Source organism: Loxodonta africana, chromosome 9, assembly GCF_030014295.1.
Source record: "Loxodonta africana isolate mLoxAfr1 chromosome 9, mLoxAfr1.hap2, whole genome shotgun sequence".
In the NCBI taxonomy this organism is placed as follows: Eukaryota; Metazoa; Chordata; class Mammalia; order Proboscidea; family Elephantidae; genus Loxodonta; species Loxodonta africana.
In genome coordinates, this window is record NC_087350.1 from 48,114,388 (window position 1) to 48,133,688 (window position 19,301).

General features: G+C 40.6%; 1 protein-coding gene across 1 annotated transcript in view; it reads right to left on the reverse strand.

Annotated features, from left to right (window-relative positions):
- GARNL3 (GTPase activating Rap/RanGAP domain like 3) overlaps positions 1-19,301 on the reverse strand; it is a 149,304-nt gene that overhangs the window by 108,727 nt on the left and 21,276 nt on the right. The window contains exon 2 of the mRNA XM_003407721.4: positions 2,104-2,178. Coding sequence (XP_003407769.2) covers positions 2,104-2,178 — 75 coding nt within the window. The remainder of the gene's footprint in view (positions 1-2,103; positions 2,179-19,301) is intronic.

A 19,301-nucleotide genomic window follows, 5' to 3' on the forward strand; every position in this document is an offset into this window, starting at 1 on the left:
CTCTTAGAAAACAAGGGCAGTGTATGTGTTGCATAGCAACCAAATCTCTTGCCCATCAGATTTGGAGCAGAGTGGGAAACAGAGGTGCCCTGCTCAAAGACAGCAGCTGACAGCACCACTTTGAATGTGTCGCTCTGCACAGTTCTGCCAACAATTCAATCTTGCACATCAGGCTCCTGAAAGGGCTCACTACGCCTCTTTCAAGTCTCCCCTTCCAGGGCTTTGAATTGTGATTTTTCCTGTTCCATTGATCATTCTGGAGCACCCAAATTGTAAATATTCAGGTCAGTTCCAGTTTTGTTGGCCATGACTGAACCGGTTCAAACTGGTTTGAAGCACTGCTCTAGAAACACTTCTAATCCAGAAATTCCACAAACAATTCCAGTCCCTGACCAATCCCCAGAACCTGTTCTCTGGTGTATAGCAGGGCGAGGTGACATAGCTAGGTGACCAGTATCTGATCAAAGTTTATAGTGATGATCCTAGGACCACATGACGGACCCATTTATATCTTTCTTGGGAGGTATGGATTTCCTCCGGACGTTGGTCCCGGCAGGGGCTAGAATTATGCGTACGTGGGGTGGGGAAAGTCCAACATAGTTTGCTCGTTTAGGGCTGGGCTGAAGCTCTGCAAAATTTTGGGAGCAGAAAGGTGTCTTGAGGTACAGTAGTCCCTGGTACTTAGGTTCTCAAGGTAAAAACTCAGCATGGTGGCTGTTGGCTTCTGAAGCACTGGAAAATGAGGACTCAATGCTTCTACTCCCAGCTTACCTCCTGGGACACCCCTGGATGCCTGAGTTGGTGGTGACCAGACTGTCTCACCTCAGGAGGCAGGCCACTTTGGGGAAGGCTGTTTTCCCACTTTTGGGAAATTTCCAGAAGCAAATTTCACTGGTAGTTCTTTCTTCTATGTGGGTCAGCTGATATCATTCTGGACAAGAAGTATGTGGGTACCTATTCAGGGTTCCAGCCCAAGAAGAGATTGCCTCCCTTTGCCACACAGCAATGGTGAGGGTATCGTGTCTGGGTGAATGGGTATGCTAAGTTAAGGCCAAAGATAAAAGTCAGCAACTACTTCCCGAGTGTTATGGCCTTTCAAGTTAAAATCATAGCCCTTTTTCGAGAATCTGCTTACAAAGGTGGTCATGATGGCAAAGCTGGCAATATATCAGTAGTTATGGTAATAACAAAACCCTTTAATTACTATTTTAGTCATCGATTATTGAATACTTACTATGTACTAGGAATAGTGCTAATACCTTTATAAATTTAGCTCATTGAATCCTTACAATTATCCTGAGACAGTTTTCATTTCACAGATGAAGAAACTGAGGCTTAGAAAGGCTGGGTTATTTGTCCGGTTCATATAACTAGGAACTTGAAACTAGGCTTGTCTGACTCATAAGCTGAGTGGTGCTGAAGCACTGTGATGAGTTACCTCTCAAAGAGGCAGCAACGAGAAAAAAAAATTGGGACACTTATCTACCACTCTGCAGTTCTGGTGGCAGACCTCAAGGGATAGAGCAGGAAGTAGCAGTTTTAAAGAAGAAAGAAAATCAAGGAGAGTTCCTGTGGCTTGCAGCAAGGAAGACCGGAGAGCCCAGAAAGAGGGCCTGGGCTCAAGAAGTGATGGATAGTGATGGCCTCCTTTCATAGTGTCTTCTCTGAATAAAGACAGTATTTTGTACTCACAGTAATTTTTTGCATCTCTCTCCTGGATTCTGACCATGTTCGCATAATCTATGGCGGGGCAGAGTCAGCAGCCTGGCAGAAGGCAATAGCTGGGATTCAAGGGACCATTCACAAAGGGCATCGTGGCTGTGAATTTTTCTTTGGTCCCACGGCTGGCAGAACACCTTCGTGTGTCTACCTGGTTTCATTACAGATATTTTAAAGGGTACATGGACACCTTCCATACAAAGCATGATGGCATTTTCCTTTCATGCCTGCTTCAAGCGAAGCTCTGAAGCTCTATTTACTCCTTCCCAAGCTCCTCTTAGGGAAGGTTTCTTCGGTAACGAGCATCACAAACTGTTCACTACTACATCACATGCTACAGTCACGTGCTTTGCGGCAATGTGGAAACTGGGGAGGCTTCCTTACCTCATCTGAAGAGCCATTTTCCACTCTGAATCTTCCAGCCCTTTGGATGGCTCCATCGGCATCACTGGAAATAAGCTAGGGGATAAAAGAGCACTCAGTTAGGTAGCTGGGTCACCATTTGCAATGACCCTCTGTCTGTACGTATTTACCCATAAGTAAGCCAAATCCAACAATACAAGCTGGAGGGCCCAGCCTAGAAGCTAACAATTTTGTTTAAGCTCTGTTGGCTAAGTCTTCATATAGTCTACCCCCACAGTCTTTAGGAGCTCAAAAGAAATGCCTAACCTACAAGAGTGGAGTATCAAATTTAAATCTGAACATATTCTAACACTGAAAAACATTACAGTGATGCTCCCTGGAACAACAACTTATTACATATCACATGTGGACAAGTGGTAGCTCATAGATGGCAAAAGACAATGTCGGGTCTCAGGTTCAGCCTGCCTTCACAGGAAAGTCAAAAGAACAATCAATGGCTGGCATGGACTCAAGGCTCCATTAAAATCAGAGAAAGCTCTGTGGTTCATTCAGTTTTAAAGTTTCTGAAAGGCCAACTGGTCCCTTCCAAAGCAAGCAGACTGTATTTTAGTTCTGGCAATGTCAAGCTTGGAAACAGACAGTCTTCAAGAGACTCCACGCTAGAAAAAGATGAGCGTAAAGGAGATGGAGGGCTTAGTACATCAGTCCTAAAGTTACTGACTCAGGATTTAACTTACAGATTTCTCAGTAGCAACCAGGGAAAATGGCATGTCTTTTTTTAACCTTTTAAATCTGTCCACAACTTGCAGCAAAGATTTGCCAACGGTTTCCATATCCCAGACTCACTAGAACACACCTGCCCAGGGGGCACTTCTCATCACTCTAATGCAAGGGTTGCCCAGTAAAATAGACACTCAATTTCTTAAGAAAAAAATCTTACCTCATATTTTCACTCATATTTCAGAGATATGAAAATAAACTGAAAATTTTCAGAGAAAAAACACAAAATTTCCCAAGGAAAACTCTTAGAAAAATGTCGATAATTTTTTCCAAGGTGAGTTTAAAAATATAACACTAAGCGTTCAATATTCCTTGTATGGAATGCCCTTTACTCCCACCTTCCCCTAATGAGCCCTTACTCATCCTTTAGTTTCACTGTAGTCCCCATTGCTCAAGGGTGCCTTCTCTGACCTCACTGCCTGAGAAAATCACCCCGTTACAAGTTCTTAGAGCAGGCAACAGAGTTGTGATTTAAGCTTCATTGTAGAATTACTTGATTAATGTCTGTCTCCCTCACGTTTCCTCTACTCCCCAATGATAAACTCTACAATACAGTAGAGTTTATCCACTTTATCCGCAGAGCTAAACACACTGCCTAACATAGTAGACAGCCACTACACACTTATTAAACAAAGAAATACGTAAATGGATGAATGCCTAATTCCCACTGAAACGACCAAAGGAATATAAAAATGGGGTAAGATCTACACAAACCCTGGAAACCAGAGAAGGTTCATTACTCATACAAGAAATTGCAAGGAAATTCTACCAGGCCAACGGGCCAAATAATCAGAATCACATGCAAGGGAAAGTCAGCCTGAGTAACAATTTAATCAAATGTGGCAAGTTCGAACTGACCCCCTTAAGCTCGTGCTGGCAGGACCTGACATGAGAGTGTTTGGTTGGACAGTAGGTGGGAAGAAGATCCTACCAGTCACACTGGGAAAGTCATTCAGCACTGGCATGCAGCACAGCAGCCCCAGTGTTCTCTCTGCCCAGCCCCATCTTTATACCTGCTTTGGGCAGCTTACTAAACAAGACAGGAGGTGCTGCGGTGGCTGGTGCCTGCTGAGGACGGATATACCAGCTGATATAAAAGGAGACGGTGCCCCAGTGAACTGCAGAGAGCAAAGGGATGAAAATAACTAACCTGATGAGAAAACTTCTTTTAACACAGCAGTGAAGTTGACTGCCAGGTAGCTGTCTGTATCAGTGGTTTTCTCTCTATTATTCCTCACAAACCTCTGATATGGCCAATTAAAACTATAGAAAAATCTGAACTATTCCCGTTGGTGGAAGGAGAATTGACTCAGAAATGACACAATCTCTACCAACACTGCACAACCCAGAAGCCCTGTCCTCCAACTTATCCTATGTAGTACAGACTTCCGGCTGCCACCAAAATCCATTCTTGCCATCTTCCACAGTAACAGAACTGTAGCTGGACACATGGCTAGACCACATTTCCTTCAAGATGGCCATTTAACTTAATTCTCTCCACTTGAAGATAAACCAAAGTCATGGGGGTGCTTATGAACCTAGGTCTTTAGGAGAAGGAAGGCGCCTCTCCTACATGGTCTTTCCCTCTCCATGGGCTAGAACACCAATGACCAGAGAGACCTTTGAAGCCCGTATTGAAAGCAGTGGATTGATCATGAGCCTGGATCCCTGAATGACTGTGTGGGGCAGAGCCACGTGCTGACTTAGAACATTTAACTTAGAACACCTGGCTGAATGTGTGACAGAAATAAACTTGTTCTTTCAGCTACTGCATCTTGAAGTTCTAACCTAACTAATAATACTTCATAAGGAAGAATAAAAAGAAAAATCACTGAACTATGACAAGTCTATAGTTTAAAAAGTGGAAACTGATCTGAGGTATCAGAGCAAATGTTCAATGTACCAAAAAAAAAGCACAAGAAAGTTTTTGGAAAATATTTAATTATTGTAATAATTTTAGAGGATAATCTATGAAAATGGAACAATCTGTAATCAGGAAATGCTGCCTTCAAATGAAAAACATGATTAAAGCAGTGACTCCAGTGAACCAAAAACTAAATACTGGGAAGGAAATGCCCCCAAAAGTGTAAATCAGAATACAAGGTTAAGATAGAGGAAAATGATTACCAAAACTACAGAGAACAGGAGTCCCTGGGCCGTGCAAAAATGGTTAAGTGCTTGATTACTAGCTGAAAGGTTGGAGGTTTGAAGACAGGCCTGGTGATCTGCTTCTGAAAGGTCACAGCCTTGAAAACCCTATGGAGTAGTTCTATTCTGCACACACGGGGGCGCCATGAGTCAGAATCTACTCGATGGCAACCAACCACATTAGCTTATTTGATCACAAATTTGTGTAAGACTAGGAAAAACTAGCAAAAGGAAGAATTGATGAAGTAAAAGAGCTGAACAGGAGATTTCAAAGGGCCTCTCAAGAAGACAAAGTATTATAATGGCATCTGCAAAGAGCTGGAGATAGAAAACCAAAAAGGAAGAACAGGCTCAGCATTTCTCAAGCTGAAAGAACTGAAGAAAAAATTCAAGCCTCGAGTTGCAATAGTGAAGGATTCCATGGGGAAAATATTAAATGACACAGGAAGCATCAAAAGAAGATGGAAGGAATACACAGAGTTATTATACCAAAAATAATTAGTCGATATTCAACCATTTCAAGAGGTGGCATATGATCAGGAACCAATGGTACTGAAGGAAGAAGTCCAAGCTGCTCTGAAGGCATTGGCAAAAAATAAGGCTCCAGGAATTGATGGAATATCAATTGAGATGTTTCAACAAACAGATGCAGCGCTGGAGGTGCTCACTCATCTAGGCCAAGAAATATGGAAGACAGCTTCCTGGCCACCTGACTGGAAGAGATCCATATTTATGCCTATTCCCAAGAAAGGTGATCCAACTGAATGTGGAAATTATAGAACAATATTGTTAATATCACATGCAAGCAAAATTTTGCTGAAGATCATTCAAAAATGGCTGCAGCAGTATATCGACAGGGAACTGCCAGAAATTCAGCTGGTTTCAGAAGAGGATATGGAACCAGGGATATCATTGCTGATGTCAGATGGATCCTGGCTGAAAGCAGAGAATACCAGAAGGATGGTTACCTGTGTTTTATAGACTATGCAAATGCATTCCACTGTGTGGATCGTAACAAACTATGGATAACACTGTGAAGAATGGGAATTCTAGAACACTTAATTGTGCTCATGAGGAACCTTTACATAGATCAAGAGGCAGTTGTTAGGACAGAACAAGGGGATACTGACTGGTTTAAAGTCAGGAAAGATGTGCATCAGGGTTGTATTCTTTCACCATACCTATTTAATCTGTATGCTGAACAAATCATACGAGAAGTTGGACTATATGAAGAAGAACAGGGCATCAGGATTGGAGGAAGACTCATTAACAACCTGCGTTATGCAGATGACACAACCTTGCTTGCTGAAAGTGAAGAGGACTTGAAGCACTTACTAATGAAGATCAAAGACCACAGCCTTCAGTATGGATTACACCTCAACATAAAGAAAACAAAAATCCTCACAACTGGGCCAATGAGCAACATCATGACAAACGGAGAAAAGATTGCAGCTGTCCAGGATTTCATTTTACTTGGATCCACAATCAACAGCCGTGGAAGCAGCAGTCAAGAAATCAAAAGACACACTGCATTGGGCAAATCTGCTGCAAAGGACCTCTTCAAAGTGCTGAAGAGCAAAGATGTCACCCTGAAGACTAAGGTGCGCCTAACCCAAGCCATGGTATTTTCAATTGGATCATATGCATGTGAAAGCTGGATAATGAATAAGGAAGACCGAAAAAGAGTTGACGCCTCTGAATTGTGGTGTTGGTGAAGAATATTGAATATACCATGAACTGTCAAAAAAACGAACAAATCCCACTCCTCGGAATATACCCTAGAGAAATAAGAGCCTTCACACAAACAGATATATGCACAGCCATGTTTATTGCAGCACTGTTTACAATAGCAAAAAGCTGGAAGCAACCAAGGTGTCCATGAACGGATGAATGGGTAAATAAATTGTGGTATATTTACACAATGGAATACTACGCATCGATAAAGAACAGTGACGAATCTGTGAAACATTTCATAACATGGAGGAACCTGGAAGGCATTATGCTGAGCGAAATGAGTCAGAGGTAAAAGGACAAATATTGTATAAGACCACTATTATAAGATCTTGAGAAATAGCATAAACCTGAGAAGAACACATACTTTTGTGGTTACGAGGTGGGGAGGGAGGGAGGGAGAGGGTTTTTTACTGATTAATTAGTAGATAAGAACTGCTTTAGGTGAAGAGAAGGACAACACTCAATACATGGAAGGTCAGCCCAATTGGACTGGACCAAAAGCAAAGAAGTTTCCGGGATAAAATGAAGGCTTCAAAGGTCAGTGGAGCAAGGGCGCGGGTTTGGGAACCATGCTCTAAGGGGACTTCTAAGTCAATTGGCAAAATAATTCTGTTATGAAAACATTCTGCATCCCACTTTGAAATGTGGCATCTGGGGTCTTAAATGCTAACAAGCGGCCATCTAAGATGCATCAATTGGTCTCAACCCACCTGGATCAAAGGAGAATGAAGAACACCAAGGTCACACGACAACTAAGAGCCCAAGAGACAGAAAGGGCCACATGAAACAGAGACCTACATTATCCTGAGACCAGAAGAACTAGTTGGTGCCCGGCCACAATCGATGACTGCCCTGACAGGGAGCACAATAGAGAACCTCTCAGGGAGCAGGAGATCAGTGGGATGCAGACCCCAAATTCTCATAAAAAGACCATACTTAATGGTCTGACTGTGACTAGAGGAATCCCGGCGGGCATAGTCCCCAAACCTTCTGTTGGCACAGGACGGGAACCATTCCCGAAGACAACTCATCAGACATGAAAGGGACTGGACAGTAGGTAGGAGAGAGATGCTGAAGAAGAGTAAGCTAATTATATCAGGTGGACACTTGAGACTATGTTGGCATCTCCTGTCTGGAGGGGGGATGGGAGGATAGAGAGAGTTGGAAGCTGGCAAAATTGTCACGAAAGGAGAGACTGGAAGGGCTGACTCATTAGGGGGAGAGCAAGTGGGAGTAAGGAGTAAGATGTATATAAACTTATATGTGACAGACTGACTTGATTTGTAAACGTTCACTTGAAGCTCAATAAAAGTTAATAAAAAAAAAAAAAAAGAACGAACAAATCTGTCTTGGAAGAAGTACGGCCAGAATGCTCCTTAGAGGCAAGGATGGTGAAACTGTGTCTTACATGCTTTGGACATGTTGTCAGGAGGGATCAGTCCCTGGAGAAGGACATCATGCTTGGCAGAATACAGCGTCAGTGGAAAAGAGGAAGACCCTCAACAAGGTGGACTGACACAGTGGCTGCAACAATGAGCTCAAGCATAACAAAGATTGTAAGGATGGCACAGGACTGGGCAGTGTTTCGTTCTGTTGTGCATAGGGTCGCTATGAGTCGGAACCTACTCAACAGCACCTAACAACAACAACAACAGGAAAAACAAACTCAAGTAGAATGTTTGTATCATAAATAACATTGATAAGTCAGAAAAAGATGCAACTTAAAAAAAGAAAAACTACAGACAACGTATTTGGGAGACAGTGTAAGGAATATTGGACTGGGATGTTATTAAGATGATCTTTGGGTAGAGAGCCCAGGAATAACCAAATCATTCCCTAGATCAACTACCCCTCTCTGCAAGATTCCCGCTAGTGAGCTAGACCCAAACTAGAAAAGCATTCCTTTACTTAAGGTAGTCTGGCCAGAAAAGTTTGGAAACAAAGTAGACAGCAAGGCAGTCGGATATTTTACCACTCCTGTGAGATGGAGTCCACTTGATGGCAACAGCTTAAAGCCAGAGAAGAGGGAGTTGGTCAAGTCTCCTCTCATACAGGAGCAAATCTGGCCCTTTGTTAGTCTCCTGGAATTAGTGTCCAAAAAAAAAGGGACATTCCCACCTGTTTCTGACCTTTAAAAATGTACCTCTACCTACCCGGAAGTACACAGACCACTAAGATGTTTTGAATTGAGTGAACCCAGATCTACACTCCTGAAGGATGGAGCAAAAGAGGGGGTAAAATTGTAAAGTGGATAAAGGGGAGTCTAGAACTCCTCCTAAAAGTCAATAGAGAGAACAGTGCAGACATCATAATAAATATGAATGCATTACACTCACGTATTAAAAGAAAAAAGACTCAAGGTTTGAAAACAAGCTATAAGAGACACATATTAAATAAATTAAAACAATAATGAAAAAGAAAGGCAGAGTAAAAAATATTCTTGGTAAACAGGAAAAATAGTGAAGGCAATAATAAAATCAGAAAGTAGAACTTATGAGAAAAAAATTAAATGCAAAAAACATTATTTTACATGGATAAATGAAATTATCCACCTCCAAAATATAATAATTATAAACATTTACATAATGAATACTACCATAAAATTATAAAACAAAATCTATTATAAACAGAAGGAGGGGTTTATAAAGCTACAATTAAATGAAAAATTAGCATGCTTCTCTCTCACAGATCAAGACAAAAACTAGTAAGGATTTATAGAGGAACCACCCAACTCTGCAGAAAATCAAACTAACAAACATGATTTAATGAACATGTACTAAATTTATTAAGGTACTAAACGGAGAATAAACACTTTTTAAAAACACTAGTTTAACTTTTAAAAACTGATCTAATAATGGGCAAAAAGAAAGTATGAATAAATGCTATAAAAAAGAAACTACACAGACCATTTTTTAGCATATGGTAACCAAATGAGATTAGTGTCAAAAATTATTTCAAAAAAATTGGAAATTAAAATATGTATACCTGGAAAAACTCTTGGGTCAAACAAAAAAACTAAAATGGACACTATTCAGACATTAACAACAATCAGAATAATACATACCAAAACTTGCAGTGTGATAGATGCTATACTTACAGGAAAATTCATACTCTTAAATACACTCATTATTAAACAAAAAAGAATAAAAACAATAAACTAAGCAACCTCTAGAAGATTATAAAAGAAAAAAACTTAAGGAAAGCAGGGGGAAGGAGTTAATAAAGATTAGAGCAGAAATTACAGAACTACAAAGACGGAAGAATTCATAAACACATCTAAGAGATCTTCAGCAAGTCTGATTTTAAAAAACAAAGAGAAAACACAAATACACATAGTAATAATAAAGAAAACATATCTACTAATAAGATATTTTTTAAAAAAGCACAAGAGAATACTATGCAAATATCATTAAAAACTTTTAGGAAATTGTATACAATTAAAATTGAAAGAAAAAAAAGAAGAGAAAGCAGAATAAACCAATAACCATTTTTTTTATTGTGCTTTAAGTGAAAGTTTATAATTTAAGTCAGTTTCTCATACAAAAACTTACATAAATATTGTTATGTGACCCTAGTTGCTCTCCCTATAATGTCACAGCCCACTCCTCTTCTCCACCCTGTACTCCCATGTCCATTCAACCAGCTCCTGTCCCCCTCTGCATCCTCATCTCGCCTCTACACAGAAGCCCCCCACTTAGTCTCATGTGTCTACTTGAGCTAAGAAGCACACTCTTTACTGGCACCATTTTACGTCCTATAGTCCAGTCTAATCTTTGTTTGAAGGGTCAGCTTCAGGAATGGTTTTACTTTTGGGCTAACAGAGAGTCCGGGGGCCATGTCCTCTGGGGCCCCTCGAGTCTCAGTCAGATCATTAAGTCTGGTCTTTTATACTAGAATTTGAGTTCTGCACCCCACTTTTCTCTTGCTTCATCAGGGATTCTCTGTTGTGTTCCCTGTCAGGGTAGTCATTGGTGGTAGCCAAGCACCATCTAGTTCTTCCGGTCTCAGGCTGATGGAGTCTCTAGTTTATGTGGTCCTTTCTGTCTTTTGGCTAATATTTTCCTTGTGTCTTTGGTGTTCTACATTCTTTGCTCCAGGCACGCTGAGACCCATTGATGCATCTTAGATGGCCGCTTGTTAGCTTTTAAGACCCCAGATGCCACTCACCAAAGTGCAATGCAGAACATTTTATTAATAAACTTTATTACGCCAATTGACCTAGCTGTCCCCTGAAGGCATGGACCCCAGACCTCCACCCCTACTACTCTGTCCCTTAAAGTGTTTGGTTGTATTCAGGAAACTTCTTAGCCTTTGGTTTAGTCCAGTTGTGCTGACTTCCCCTGTATTGTGTGTTGTCCTTCCCTTAACCTAAAATCATTCTTGTCCACTATTTTGCTAGTGAATACCCCTCCCCATCCTCATAACCATCAAAGAATGTTTTCTTCTGTGCTTAACCTTTTCTTGAGTTCTTATAACAATGGTCTCATACAATATTTATCCTTCTGCAACTTACTAATTTCACTCAGCATAATGCCTTCCAGATTTATCCATGTTATGAGATGTTTCACAGATTCATCGTTGTTCTTTATCATTGCATAGTATCCCATTGTATGAACATACCATAATTTGTTTATCCATTCCTCTGTTGATGGGCACCTAGGTTGTTTCCATCTTTTTGCTGTTGTAAACAGTGCTGCAATGAACATGGGTGTGCATATATCTATTCATGTGAGGGCTCTTATTTCTCTAGGATGTATGCCAAGGAGTGGGATTGCTGGATTGTAGGGTAGTTCTATTTCTAGCTTTTTAAAGAAGTGCCAAATGAATTTCCAAAATGGTTTTACCATTTTACATTCCCACCAGCAGTGTATAAGTGTTCCAGACTCTCTACAATCTCTCCAACATTTATTATTTTCTATTTTTTTTGGATTAATGCCAGCCTTGTTGGAATGAGATGGTATCTCATTGTAGTTTTGATTTGCATTTCTCTAATAGCTAATGATTGTGAGCATTTTCCTGATAGCCCCCTGAATGTCTTCTTTGGTGAAGTGCTGGTTCATATCATTTGTCCATTTTTTAATTGGGTTATTTGTCTTTTTGTTGTCGAGGTTTTGCAGTATCTTGTAGGTTTTAGAGATTAGATGCTGACTGGATTTGTCGTAGCCAAATATGTTTTCCCAGTCTGTAGGCTGTCTTTGACTCTTTTGGTGAAGTCTTTTGATGAGCATAAGTGTCTGATTTTTAGGAGTGCCCAGTTGTCTAGTTTCCCTTCTGGTGTTTTCGCATTGTTACTAATGTTTTGTATTCTGTTTATACCATGTATTAGGGCTCCTGGCGTTGTCCCTATTTTTTCTTCCATGATCTTTATAATTTTAGATTTTATATTTAGGTCTTTGATCCATTTTGAGTTAATTTTTGTGCATGGTGTGAGGTTTGGGTCTTGTTTCATTTTTTTGCAGATGGATATCGAGTTACACCAGCACAATTCATTAAAGAGACTGTCTTTTCCCCAGTTAATGGACTTTGGGCCATTAATATCAGCTGCTCATGTTGTTGTTGTTAGGTGCTGTCGAGTCGGTTCTGACTCATAGCGACCCCATGCACAACAGAACGAAACACTGCCTGGTCCTGAGCCATCCTTAAAATCGTTGTTATGTTTGAGCTCATTGTTGCAGCCACTGTGTCAATCCACCTTGTTGAGGGTCTTCCTCTTTTCCACTGACGCTGTATTCTGCCAAGCATGATGTCCTTCTCCAGGGACTGATCCCTCCTGACAACATGTCCAAAGTATGTAAGATGCAGTTTCACCATCCTTGCCTCTAAGGAGCATTCTGGCCGCACTTCATCCAAGACAGATTTGTTCGTTCTTTTGGCAGTCCATGGTATATTCAATATTCTTCACCAACACCACAACTCAAAGGCGTCAACTCTTCTTCGGTCTTCCTTATTCACTGTCCAGCTTTCACATATCATATAATGCGACTGAAAATACCATGGCTTGGGTCAGGCTCATAGGGGGATGAATTGACATCTGGATTCTCAATTCTGTTCCATTGGTCTATGTATCTGTTGTTGTACCAGTACCAGGCTGTTTTGACTACATGGTGGTATAACAGGTTCTAAAATCAGATAGTGTGAGGCCTCCCACGTCGTTCTTCTTCTTCAGTAGTGCTTTACTTATCTGGGGCCTCTTCCCTTTCCATATGAAGCTGGTGTTTTGTTTCTCCATCTCATTAAAAAATGCCATTGGATTTTGGATCGGGATTGCATTCTATCTGTAGATCGTTTTGGGTAGAACTGATATTTTCACAATGTTGGGTCTTCCTATCCATGAGCAAGGTATGTTTTTCCACTTATGTAGGTCTCTTTTGGTTTCCTGCAGTAGTGTCTTGAAGTTTTCTTTGTATAGGTCTTTCACATCTCTGGCTAAATTTATTCCTAAGTATTTTATCTTCTTGGGGGCTATTATAAATGGTATGGATTTGGTGATCTCCTCTTTGAAGTTCTCTTTGTTGGTATAGAGGAATTCAACTGATTTTTGTATGTTTATCTTGTATCCTGATCCTTGTTGAAATCTTGTATTAGTTCTAGTAGTTTTCTTGAGGATTCTTCAGGTTTTTCTGTGTATAAGATCATATCATCTGCAAATACAGGTACTTTTACTTCTTCCTTACCAATCTGGATGCTCCTTATTTATTTATTTATTTTTTAGCCTAATTGCTCTGGCTAGGACCTCCAGCACAATGTTGAACAAGAGTGGTGATAAAGGGCATCCTTGTCTGGTTCCTGTCCTCAAGGAGAATGCTTTCAGACTGTCTCCATTTAGGATGATGTTGGCTTTGTATAAATACCCTTTATTATGTTGAGGGTTTTCCCTTCTATTCCTCTTTTGGTGAGGGTTTTGATCATGAACAGGTGTTGGACTTTGTCAAATATCTTTTCTGCATCAATTGATAAGATCATGTGGTTCTAGTATTTTATTTATGTGATGGATTACACTGATTGTTTTTCTAACGTTGAACCATCCTTACATAAAACCCGAAAAACCAAACCCACTGCCGTTGTGTCGATTCCGACTCACAGTGACCCTATAAGACAGAGTAGAGCTGCCCCATAGAGTTTCCAAGGGGCGCCTGGTGGATTTGAACTGCGAACTCTTTGGTTAGCAGCTGTAGCACTTAACCACTATGCCACCGGGGTTTCCTTGCATACCTGGTATGAATCCTACTTGGTCATGGTGAATTATTTTTTTGATATGTTGTTGAATTCTATTGGCTAGAATTTTTTTTTTATTAACTTTTATTGAGCTTCAAGTGAACGTTTACAATTCAAGTCAGTCTGTCACATATAAGTTTGCATACATCTTACTCCGTACTCTCACTTGCTCTCCCCCTAATGAGTCAGCCCTTCCAGTCTCTCCTTTCGTGACAATTTTGCCAGCTTCCAACTCTCTCTATCCTCCCATCCCCCCTCCAGACAGGAGATGCCAACACAGTCTCAAGTGTCCACCTGATATTATTAGCTCACTCTTCATCAGCATCTCTCTCCCACCCACTGTCCAGTCCCTTTCATGTCTGATGAATTGTCTTTGGGGATGGTTCCCGTCCTGTGCCAACAGAAGGTTTGGGGACCATGGCCGCCGGGATTCCTCTAGTCTCAGTCAGACCATTAAGTATGGTCTTTTTATGAGAATTTGGGGTTTGCATCCCACTGATCTCCTGCTCCCTTAGGGGTTCTCTGTTGGGCTCCCTGTCAGGGCAGTCATCGATTGTGGCCGGGCACCAACTAGTTCTTTTGGTCTCAGGATGATGTAGGTCTCTGGTTCATGCGGCCCTTTCTGTCTCTTGGGCTCATAGTTGTCGTGTGACCTTGGTGTTCTTCATTCTCCTTTGCTCCAGGTGGGTTGAGACCAATTGATGCATCTTAGATGGCCACTTGTTAGCATTTAAGACCCCAGATGCCACATTTCAAAGTGGGATGCAGAATGTTTTCATAACAGAATTATTTTGCCAATTGACTTAGAAGTCCCCTTAAACCATGGTCCCCAAACCCCCGCCCTTGCTCCGCTGACCTTTGAAGCCTTCATTTTATCCCGGAAACTTCTTTGCTTTTGGTCCAGTCCAATTGAGCTGACCTTCCATGTATTGAGTGTTGTCCTTCCCTTCATCTAAAGCAGTTCTTATCTACTAATTAATCAATAAAAAACCCTCTCCCTCCCTCCCTCCCTATTGGCTAGAATTTTGTTGAGGATTTCTGCATCTAAGTTCATGAGGAATAATGAGGGACAGTGGTCTGCAATTTTCTTTTTTTGTGGTGTCTTAAAATTTTTTTTTTTTTTTTTACTGGGTTTTGGTGTCAGGGATATGCTGGCTTCATAGACTGAGTTTGGAAGTATTCCATGGTTTTCTATGTACTGAGATACCTTTAGTAGTAGTGGTGTTAACTCTTCTCTGAAAGTTTGGTAGAATTCTCCACTGAAGCCGTCACAGCCAGAGCTTTTTTTTTGTTGGGAGTTTTTAAATGTCTTCTTTTGCCACAGGTTTATTTAGTTGTTCTACCTCTGTTTGTGTTAGTTTAGGTAGGTAGTGTGTTTCTAAAAATTTGTCCATTTCCTCTAGGTTTTCAAATTTTTTAGAGTATAATTTTTCCTAGTATTCTGTTATGATTCTTTTAATTTCAGTTGGGTCTGTTGTGATATCGCCCATCTCATTTCTTATTTGAGTTATTTGCTTGCTCTCCTGTTTTTCTTTTGTCTGTTTGGCTAATGGTTTATCGATTTTGTTGATCTTTTCAAAGAACCAGATTTTGGTCTTGTTAACTCTTTCAAAGTTTTTCTGTTCTCTATTTCATTTAATTCTGCTCTAATTTTTATTATTTGCTTTCTTCTGGTGCCTGAAGGCTTCTTTTGCTGTTCTTTGTATTTGTTTGAGTTGTCAGGTTAATGTTTTGATTTTGGCCCTTTCTTCTTTTTTGGATGTGTGCTTTTACTGCTATAAATTGACCTCTGAGCACTGCTTTTGCTGTGTCCCAAAGGTTCTGGTAGGAAATATTTTCATTCTCATTTGATTCTATGAATATCTTTATTCTGTCCTTAATTTCTTTTATAACCCAGTAGTTTTTGAGCAAGGTGTTATTCAGTTACCATGTGTTTGATTTTTTTTTCCCTTGCTTTTTCTGTTGTTGATTTCTACTTTTATGGCTTTATGGTCAGAAAAGATGCTTTGTAATATTTCGATGTTTTGGATTCTGTTAAGGCTTGCTTTATGGCCTAATATGCTCTCTATTCTGGAGAATGTTGCATGTGCACTGGAAAAGAAAGTATACTTGGCCGCTGTTGGGTGCAGCGTTCTGTATTTGTCTATGAGGTGAAGTTGGTTGATTGTGGCATTTAGATCTTCCATGTCTTTACTGAACATCTTTCTAGATGTTTTGACCTTCACAGAAAGTCGTGTGTTGAAGTCTCCTACTATTATTTTGGAGCTGTCTCTCTTTTTCTTTTCAGTGCTATCAGAGTTTGTTTTATATATTTTGGAGCCCTGTCATTGGGTGTGTAAATATTTATTATGGTTATGTCCTCCTGGTGTACTGACCCTTTAATCATTATATAGTGGCCTTCCTTATCCTTTGTGGTGGATTTTAAAGTCTACTTTGTCAGAAATTAATATTGCCACTCATGCTTTTTTTGGTGTTTGCTTTATATATTTTTTCCCATCCTTTGAGTTTTATTTGTTTGTTTTTTTAAGTCTACGGTGTGTCTCTTGTATGCAGCATATAGATGGACTGTGCTTTTTTAAAATCCATTCTGCAACTGTCTCTTTACTGGTGCATTTAGTCGTTTTACATTCAGCATAATTATTGATAGGTATGGGTTTAGTGCTGTCATTTTGATGTCTTTTTGTGTGTGTGTTATTGACAATTTCTTTGTTCCACTTAATTTTCTGTTCTGAGTTATTTTTCTATTTTTTTGTATATATTCTATTTTTTCTATATATTTTCATTTCCTCTTTCTCGTTGTTGCTTTTGTATTTGCTGAGTCTTTATGTTTTTCTTGTTTTTTATTCTGATGTGTAGGGTTGTTAGTTTCCTTTGCAGTTACCTTAATATTTACCCCCATTTTTCTAAGTTTAAACCAATCTTTTATTTGTTTATGCTGCCTTGTCTTCCCCTCCATATGAAAGATGTAGGACTACATTTTTTTAGTCCTTTTTTTTGGTTTTAATGTTGTCATCGTTTACATAATGACGTCTCTGTTTCCCTGTTTTGATTTACTTTTGTGATTTCTCTGTCTGGGTTGATATCTAGTTGCTTTGTCCTGTGTTGTAGTCTTGGGCTGTTATCTGATGTTATGGATTTCTAACGAGAGGACTCCCTTTAGTATTTCTTGTAACTTTGGTTTTTGCAAATTTCCTAAACCTCTGTTTCTCTGGAAATGTCCTAATTTTGCCATCATATTTGAGAGACAGTTTTGCTGGGTATATAATTCTTGGATGGCCGTTTTCTTCCTTCGTGGCTTTATCTATGTCATCCCATTGCCTTCTTGCCTGCATGGTTTCTGCTGAGTAGTCAGAACTTAGTCTTATTGAGTCTCCTCTGTGGGTGACTTTTTGTCCCTAGCTGCTCTTAAAATTCTCTTTATGTTTGGTTATGACAAGTTTAATTATAATATGTCTTGGTGACTTTCTTTTGGGATCTACTTTGTGTGGGGTTCAATGAGCACCTTGGATAGATATTTTCTCATCTTCCATGATATCAGGGAAGTTTTCTGCCAACAAATCTTCAATAATTCTCTGTATTTTCTGCTATCCCCCCTGCACCCCCGTTCTGCTACTCCAATCACTCGTAGGTTATTCCTCTTGATAGAGTCCCACATAATTCTTAGGGTTTCTTCATTTTTTAAAATTCTTTTATCTGATTTTTCCTCAAATATGTTGGTATCAAGTGCTTTATCTTCAATTTCACTAATTCTGACTTCCATTCTTCAATTCTGCTCCTATAACTTTCTATTGAGTTGTCTAATTCTGAAGTTTTATTTTTAATCTTCTGGATTTCTGTTTGCTGTCTCTCTATGGATTCTTGCAGCCTATTAAATTTGCCATTAAGCTCTTTTCTGATCTTCTTAAGTTCCTCTGTTGCTTTGTCTGTGTCCTCCTTGGCTTGTTCTGCTTTTTGCCTGATCTCCTTCCTGATCTCTTAAAGATTTCTTATATTAATCTTTTGTATTCTACCTCTGTTAAATCTAGGAAATTCTCTTCATCTGGAAGATTTCTTGATACTTGTTTTGAGAGCTTACTGAAGCCATCATGGCCTGCCTCTTTATGTGATTTGATATTGACTGTTGTCTCCAAGCCATCAATAAGTTATTGTATTTATGTATTTTATGTTTGCTTACTGTGTCCTAGCTTCTTGTTTCATTTTGATATGCCCAAATAGGCTGCTCGAGTGAGCTAGTTTGATTACTGGTGCCTTTGAAATTCTAACATCCTGTCACTAGGTGGTTAGAGCTGTTACTAGGTATGTGAGCCCAGGAGTACGTTTAGTTTCTTGTATGGTTTCAGCTCTGGTGTCCAGGTAGTGTGTCACCATGTGTGTGGTACAGGCACACACCTACAGTCCTAGATGAGCAGGAATGATCAGTGTAGGCACAGGTATCTGGCTGCAGTGGGGAGGTCATGCGCTGAGCAAGGCAGGGGGCTGACAACCACCCCTGAGTGCCTGTGAGGAAAGTGTGTTCCTGTTCCCTAGAGCACGAAGGTGGGTGTGTTTCGAAGCCGGACTATGGGCACCCAGTGCTGTTGGCTGTAAGTACTGGGAGGCACCACTTATTCTTGGACCCCTGTTGCAGGCGGCCAGGTGGCATACGTGAAGCCACCAGTCCTCAGGCCCCTGATGTGGGTAGGTTAGGACTCTGCTGAATAGGCAGAGCGGTGTCAGATGTCATGAACCTGCCTCTCTACCATATAGCTGAAACATCTGTAATTAGACTTCAGGTATATATGCTGTTGTACTGTGCTAATGGGGGCCTACTCAGTTGAAATGGGTCCACACAGGTCTATGCAGGGGTGAAAGGCATTCAAAGTCTGTGGACTGTTTATGCCTGTGCCTAGGCAAAGGAGCTGTTTCTGCCCTGAGTTCCTGGCTTAAGAGAGCCGACAGATTATTTTTTCTCTGTTTGTTAATCTGTTCCCTCTCCAAGGCTGGGAGAATGGCTCAGGGCACATGATGGGTCCTACTTCCGGCCCAGGGGACGTGGCAATCTCTGAAGCTGGCTTGGACCCAGTGCAGAGTGGGAAGGGGGCAGGTAAGTGGGAGAGAAGTTTTTCCAAAAGGGGTGTTTTTTGACCCCCGCAGTAGGCTAGATGCATGTACTTATCTTTTGCAAACTGAGTGCCACTTTCCACTGATTCTGGAGATGTGAATAGACTCTCTGCTGCTAGGTCTCTCCCAATGTGGAAAACACATCCTGAATGCTATTGCTTGTCTCACCATGGGCGCCAGCTGATCCGGGCCTGCAGGGTGCTCGTTCCCACTGGGTCAGGTCTGGCAACTCCTCGCTGCTT